The sequence below is a fragment of the Corylus avellana genome, chromosome ca1 (genome assembly GCF_901000735.1).
Source record: "Corylus avellana chromosome ca1, CavTom2PMs-1.0".
Classification (NCBI taxonomy): domain Eukaryota; kingdom Viridiplantae; phylum Streptophyta; class Magnoliopsida; order Fagales; family Betulaceae; genus Corylus; species Corylus avellana.
The window spans coordinates 18,865,641-18,873,013 of record NC_081541.1 but is presented as its reverse complement, the minus strand read 5'-3'; the positions used below and the strand labels follow the sequence as shown (position 1 = coordinate 18,873,013).

The window sequence follows — 7,373 nt, the reverse complement described above, 5'->3', positions numbered from 1 at the left end:
AGATGGGGTTGAGTGAGTGGAGGCTTTGATTGCAAATAAATAGGATTTTGGAGGCTGAAAAAGAAAACTATGGAAGTTTGGAGCAGTCCATATCTGAAGAAGAAAAAGACGGAGAGAGAGAGAAAAATAAAATAAAATAAAAGATGCATTTTAGATTTGGTTTGCATAATCGGATGGAGGAGCTTTTTAGTAAATTGGTTAGCTATTTTAACTAAAAAATGAAAATGGCTAAGTCATTGTGAGTGCTCTAATTTTTTATGTTGATTGGTTTCTTACATCGATGGTTTGATGTTAATAATATCATAAATTCCTCAACTTCTAATTAAAAACGATTGAAAAAATAATCAAGAAAAATATGTTTTCATCATCTTATAAAAGAAAGAGAAAAAACAAAACAAAACAAAACAGATCAGAACCTCATGTGTTATCAGCCTGGAATTTCTGCTTATATTACATATAAAACTAGGTTAGATGTTTCCAGACATATCTTCAATTTTCACATTATATTCAAATCTTAAATATTGAATAAAGTTGTCATCGCTAATTTTCCACAGCAATTAACATAATGCAGAATTCAATTCTGAGTCATGCATGTTTTTTTTTTTTTTGGTAGTCATGCATGTTTTAGGACAGCAACAAAGTTGATTCTATGATCTCACTTCTTCAAGAAATCATAATAAGAGTAATTTCAGAACTAAAATCTTTGAAGTATTAGAGTAACTTTACAAGGTAAACCAAGAGATAGGAAATACAATGCATCTATACCGACTAGTCTAAAAGTCAAATGAGACAGGGGTACTCATATAATAACCAAAAAAGTTAGTGGGATTGATCTAATAAGCATGTTCCATGTCTTTTTCAAAAGTTAGGATTTAGAATTATATACCACTATCCACTGACCCCGGCTCTCACTACGAATTGGAGTTGAAAAAACAAAAAGGGTAGGCCTTTGAGCTCATTGCACATCTCCCATCCAAGTTCCCTGACACATTCATAAACAGAGCCTTCAATTATGATAATGCAATGCTCCCTTCAGAAAAGAAAATAAGAATAATAATAATAATAATCTTATACCATGTACAATTACTTTTGCTTTTACTAATGAAGAACCTCTCAGTCATCTCTAATGTGCAGGTTATACCGGCGTGCTAGGCGGCGAGCAGTTCCATCAGTCATGATACTATCTATCATCTCATACTTCTTATAATTTCCTTTAAGTTTATCTTGCTGCTGACTTGCAAGCTTCTCTTCTTCCTGTAGTTGTTGCTACAAGAGAGAAATGCATGTAATTCATAAAAGAAACTGGCAAAAACGTGTAATAACTCGACCCAAATACAAAACATCAAACAGCCAAAACTTACCTTAAGTAAGAATGCAACTTCAGCAGCATGTTTCCATGTAAGTCGCTTAATTTCTGTTGCAATCTTAAAATCAGGATCACTTGGTTCCAACCAACGGCACTGTATCCTTCTACCAGGCTTTGTCGGGTGACCGTCAAACATCTCCACTTGTGCAGGACGTGCCCTGACGGGCCTTGGCATCCCAGACATCATGAATGGGAATTGGGAAATCTCAGACACAACGGCTTCAGCCTGCCTTGAGTTCTCCATCTCCACCAATGCACACTGAGGGATGTTTCTTGGTTCCATGTAGTTGGGAATAAACTGAACACTTTTGACAGTCCCAAACTGATTGAGAGCCATTTTCAAGACAGTTTCAGTGACTTTTGGTGAGAGGTTGTCAAGATAAACTGTTCGTTTCACCTTCTCTTCAAATGCAGCATATTCAGCTTGGGCTGCTGAAGACCCCATGTAGGAGGACAAGTGAAATCCTAATTTAAAAATTTAGAGAAATCAATTGTTCATATTATCATCTCACTTATCAAAAATATTTATACAAACATATAATGCGCATATCCACCACATGACCAACCAGACAAGGAAGTAAGAGGGAAAAAAAAACAAACAAACAATCTTTTGCTAATAAATTAGGGGTGGGTTTTTAGGGTTTTCCAAAACCCGACCGGAGGTAGTCGGGTTTAGAAATTAACATCCGATACCCGGCGGCGACAATGAACAGTAAACACCGCAGGGTATAAGGTTTTTGGGGATGAAGAGAGTTGGTTTACAAGGAAGTGCAGCAACCTTGTTGAGAAATTGAGAAAATCTACCAACAAGAACATACTAGAGAATCCCATCCCAGCACTAATCACATGAAAGAAAGAGATTCAGAGAGAGAGAAACCTGGACTGTAATGGCGGACCTGGACGTTGGCTAACCGTGTAACCGTCTCCAATTTCCAACAAAAATGGAAGGGAATCGATAGAGAGTGAGAATGACTGAATGGGAGAGATGGAGGCGATCTCACAAGAATGGTGGGTTTTTTCGTTTAATTACTGTTTTACCCTTCTAATTGTAATTGACGCTTTTGACCTTAATAAGTATGTTCACCTAAAAATTGATCATCTGATGGTGGTATGTTTCCATCGATTTTTCTTTCAGAAATCCACCAACTCTATCAATTTGCATGCTTTCCATGTTTGCATGAGCTCTCTCCACTCCCAAGTATAATTTTTTTTTTTTCTTTCAATTGGCATTCTTTGTTTGATAATTTATTGATGTATGTTTAAGTTACATTTCTTTTCTTCCATTGATGTGTGTTTGCGGTTCGGGTTTACTTTTTTCTATTTTTTATTATCTAGAAACACTTACGCAGGAGCGGACCCAAGATTTGTAGCATGGAGGGACGAACTTACGTAAGCACATAAGTATATATCACCTCTTTATATATGTGTTTGTATGTTTATGTAAAATAAATATATAGAAGTCTTAAATTTAATTTCATAGTAAATCGTAAGTTATTCCTGCAAACAAAAGTTACATGTCTTAAAATAAATTAAGCATGATCTATAGGGTCTAAAAAAATGATATAATTGAGTGTGAACTATTTCTCCTAACGAGATTCCTCAGGACACTCAAAAAAAAAGTCAAGTCAAAACAATGTTGTAATCATAAATGATAAATCCATTTGACTTGTAATGCCAAAACAAATATTGTAAACCCAAATAACTACAAAATGTCCAAGATTGTCCCCCAAAGCTAAAGGTAAATGTAAATGTTAAATTCAAGTTTGTGATGTTACCTCTTGTAATGAGATTGTAACAACATTTTTTAAATATACAAATCCCACCTATGTTGAAGGTAAGACGGTTAAATTCAACTCATTATATTGTGTTATTCTTTACACTAAAACCGAATAAATGGAATTGATTCCCTAAATTTCTATAAGTAAAATTTAAATTTTAAGGTATAAAATATGATGCATGATAAAGGCACAACTTTTGACATAACTTTTCTCTTATTTTTTATTTTTTTTAAACAAAACAAAAAAATAAAAATAAAAATCTTGAGCAATAACAACCGATGTGGTCCTTTTTTATATAAAAAAAAAAATGGTCTTTTTCTTCATAATAATGACCTTTTTTATTTAAAATTACCATTTTTATGAAGAAAAATACAAAAAAAAAAAAAAAGAGACCACAGGATGTTATTACTTTAGAATTTTTTTTATTTTTTAAATGACTACATAAGAGAAAAGTTGAGCCAAAGTTGTACCAAAAAATTGTGCCTTTATTATTTCTCATAAAATATTGCATGTCTAATTATCATTCATTTAAAATTATCTCTCATAATTGCCTTTTTCAACATTAATTAATTGAGAAACCTGGGGTGAGAGAGAGAGGGAAATGGATCCTCTCCATTTCAAATGAAATAGATAGTATTACTGCAATGAGTGATTATTAAATGTGATTAATTGATGACGAAAATATTAATGACAGTATTACTAGGTTTTGGGGATGATTTTGCATGAAGTAACTTATTAAATACACACCTCGAAAGGTTAGAGGGGTGTGTATGCTGAACAAGGTGGAAAATAGGTTAAAATAGTTTTTCAGATTGTCATTGAACGTTTCGTACTATGCTCGAACATTCGGTGTACTATTACCCAACAATTCTAGGATTGTAGATCGAATGTTCAGTGTGGTCCAACCTCGAATGTCTGCACTAGGGTTAAGGTCGAACATTTGATGGTCCCCCATCAAACGTTCGGCCAAAAGTTGAAAATATGATTTTTGGTTATTTCTTAAATATAAAAAGGGCTTTTAAAACAATTGTAAGTAATTGTCTTAAATAAAAGTGTTTAATAAAAAGGTTTGTCTTCCCGATTGGTTGTATTTGGGTTATAACATTTTAGGGCATCACAAGAACGTAAAACTTTAACTAACTTTTACTTTATTAATTCAATTTAGGGTTTGTTAAACATATACCCTCATTAAACCTATGAGTCATTGGGCGTATTCTCCCACTCCACCTATGAGTTTTTGGAGCGTATTCGTTTATAACGCCCCAGATTTTAATACAAGTTGTAAGTGGTATTATTTGAATTTCCACTTGACATGACTTTACTACATAAATGTAACACTCGTAGCGAAAAATATCGAGTAAAAAAATTTTGTTTTCTTTTTGACACCATAAACTTGCCTTAATTCATAATGTACCAAAGATCAAGAGATATTCATCGCTTTGGTTTTCTTGCTCTGCGTTAGCAAGGACTAAGAAGTGAAGTGTGAGTCTCTTAGCGTTGAGTCGTGGAGGTGGAGTGAAAAATAAGGGGGTTTTCTTGCAAGAAAAAGAAATGAACAAGGATGCTTTTCATTCCATGATGAAAATTCTATGGAAACTGAAGGGAGGTGTTCAATTCCAAGAGATTTAAGATAACTTATGGCTATTGGAAATTATTGAAGGGTATGATAAACATAAGGTATTAAATGGGTGCCTGTTGTTGTTTGATGGGCACCTACTTGTTTTAGAGGAATTTGATGGAACAAAGATACCTACACAAACGGCTTTTGAGTGCACGACCTTTTGGATCCAAATTCATGACATGCCATTGGGATGTATGAGTAAGGAGATGAGTTATAATATTAGATATTCTATAGGGAGGCTGAAGGCTGTGGATGTTAATGGAGAGGGTATTGGGTAAGGAAGGTACCTACGAGTTAAAGTTGAGGTGGATTTGACCAAACCTTTGGAGAGGGGGCGAGCTCTCAAGTTTCAGGGGAAGATGTCTTGGGTCTCTTTCCAGTATGAGAAGCTTCCTAGGTTCTATTTTCTTTGTGGCCAAATCAAGCATGGCTTGGCAGGATGTGCGGCGGAAGCACCAAGGGAGATGAAGGTGGAGTTGTACAAGGAATGGTTGAGGGCAAAGCTGGTATCCTGACTAGTAGGCGATTTCTCTAGGTCGGGGCAAACCAGAACATCCATGTCGAGAAGGTGGATGGAAAGGGTGGTGGTTGAATTGCCACCTAGAGGAGTTAAAAGTGGGGAACCTGATAACCCAACGGATTTTTAGGGAACTACTAAGTAGGGTGAGGCGTTTTGCAGCAATTGCTTCAATGAAGGGGCTAGCGTAGGTGACTCCATAATTAATAGTAGCTCTCTAATGGTAAATGATTTACAAGAAAATATGAAAGTCGTAGGGAGGGAAGTGTTTTAGGTGATGGAGTTATTATGGGGAGTGTGGGGCGGTTGAAGAAAGGTGGTAACGTAGAGAAAGGAGGTGACTTTTTTTAGGGCAACAAAATGGGTTGGGGAATAATGGGTTTGGAGGTGGGTTGACTGTAAGTAAAGGGCTTGAGCTGACAAGCATTGCTCATGATATTAGTGGGCTTGGAATTCATTATAAACTCTATCAAGTGCTAAGCCAAAGAGAAAATGGTCTACAAGGTGCGGTGAACTTGTCTACCCGAAATCATTAAGCCTTAAGTCGTTCAAAACCATACCCCACAACAAATCTTAAACTCGAAATCAATGTTTCAACTGACTACTGTAGCAGTATATAAAATCATCAATTCATCTCAAAACGAACAAAGTTTAACACTTTTAATCTTTATGCATTCAACCAGTATGTGTGCCCATGATGAAAAATATGAATTTTTCATTCTTTTCATGATGATTCATACAAAATATAAGCCCAAAAAAACACATACGATAATCCATTATGACAATATCCACATAAACAAAACAACGTTAAAACACATGTCTCGTTTTCTACACAAATAAAAATAACACAATTGAAAACGAGATTTTATACAAACATGAAGAAAAGAAACAGATGGCTCTAATACCGATTGTTAGAATAAATCAATAATAGATATGTTGTTTCTTCATAGCATGTATAGACCAAGGATAAGAATCACATACCTCCATTAATCACAAGACAAACAAAATTTCATCTTCTGCCTTTTGAATCTCTTGTAGACAGACAAACATATAAAAGAAAACTATGTTTTGTGTATTGAGAGACTATTACTCTCAACCCTAATTTTCACATAATGACCTAGCGAAGACTAATGGGCAAACTTTACTTAAACATAGGGTAAAGTTTCCTCATGTATCCACAAAATTGGCTCATCCTATTATGAGCCCAAAACAAAGCAACTTACTATGCTAGTCCACGTAAAAGGAATATATATATATATATTCCTTTTACGTGGACTAGCATAGTAAGTTGCTTTGTTTTTATATATATATACACACACACACCCACACACACATATCAAGTGTCTTTCATTACATTTTTGACTGTAGGTATGTAATCCTAGTAATAGAAAGATTATAATTAGGTGGGATGATCTCACAATTTCTCCACAAAAATATTTGTCTTGTAGCTTTCACAATCATTCGATTAGCAGATTACACAATAGTTGCTACTACCAGCCGTTGAATGCTTCAACTATTGCACATCATAGTAAGTTGTTTTGTTTATATATATATATACACACACACACACACACACACACATCAAGTATCTTTCATTACATTTTTGACTGTAGGTATGTAATCCTAGTAATAGAAATGTTATAATTAGGTGGAATGATCTCACGATTTCTCCACAAAAATACTTGTCTTGTAGCTTTCACAATCGTTCAATTAGCAGATTACACAATGGTTGCTACTACCAGCTGTTGAATGCTTCAACTATTGCATGAGTGCTTATGATTGAAATGCGGAGTAATACAGCAAAAAATTATTTAAGTTTACAAAGCAACATAAAATCGGATGGTGGTTCATGATCCTTGTAGGGGTACGATGTAAATCAAATTGCCATAATTTTTTTACCAGTTGAGGGCAATCTTCGTATTATCCAGAGGTAGGATACGGTGCAGGCGGTTGTTATTATGTCGAGCGTTCAATAACCATTCGTTGGCATGAACCACCAGTCAATATGTAAGTTTAAATTGATTGATTGAAATGGACGGTGTAGATCATTGAATGTAGCATATTACAATGTTGGGAAGATCACACAAGCCA

At 34.9% G+C, this 7,373-nt stretch overlaps 1 protein-coding gene across 3 annotated transcripts; it reads right to left on the bottom strand.

Moving 5' to 3' along the window:
- Positions 1–677: 677 nt before the first annotated feature.
- LOC132164148 (uncharacterized) lies at positions 678–2,363 on the bottom strand. 3 transcript variants are annotated; one of them, XM_059574593.1, is made up of 4 exons: positions 2,244–2,363; positions 1,362–1,831; positions 1,075–1,266; positions 678–1,004 (listed from the first exon to the last, which is right to left on the bottom strand). In XM_059574593.1, exons 2-3 carry the CDS (start codon positions 1,809–1,811, stop codon positions 1,114–1,116), a joined length of 603 nt encoding a protein of 200 aa, XP_059430576.1. In that variant the 5' UTR covers positions 1,812–1,831; positions 2,244–2,363; the 3' UTR covers positions 678–1,004; positions 1,075–1,113. The 3 variants fall into 3 exon arrangements, with proteins under 3 accessions (XP_059430576.1, XP_059430584.1, XP_059430567.1); XM_059574601.1 differs by having other exon boundaries at positions 678–982; positions 1,088–1,266; XM_059574584.1 differs by having other exon boundaries at positions 678–982; positions 2,244–2,362.
- Between the last annotated feature and the right edge of the window lie 5,010 nt (positions 2,364–7,373).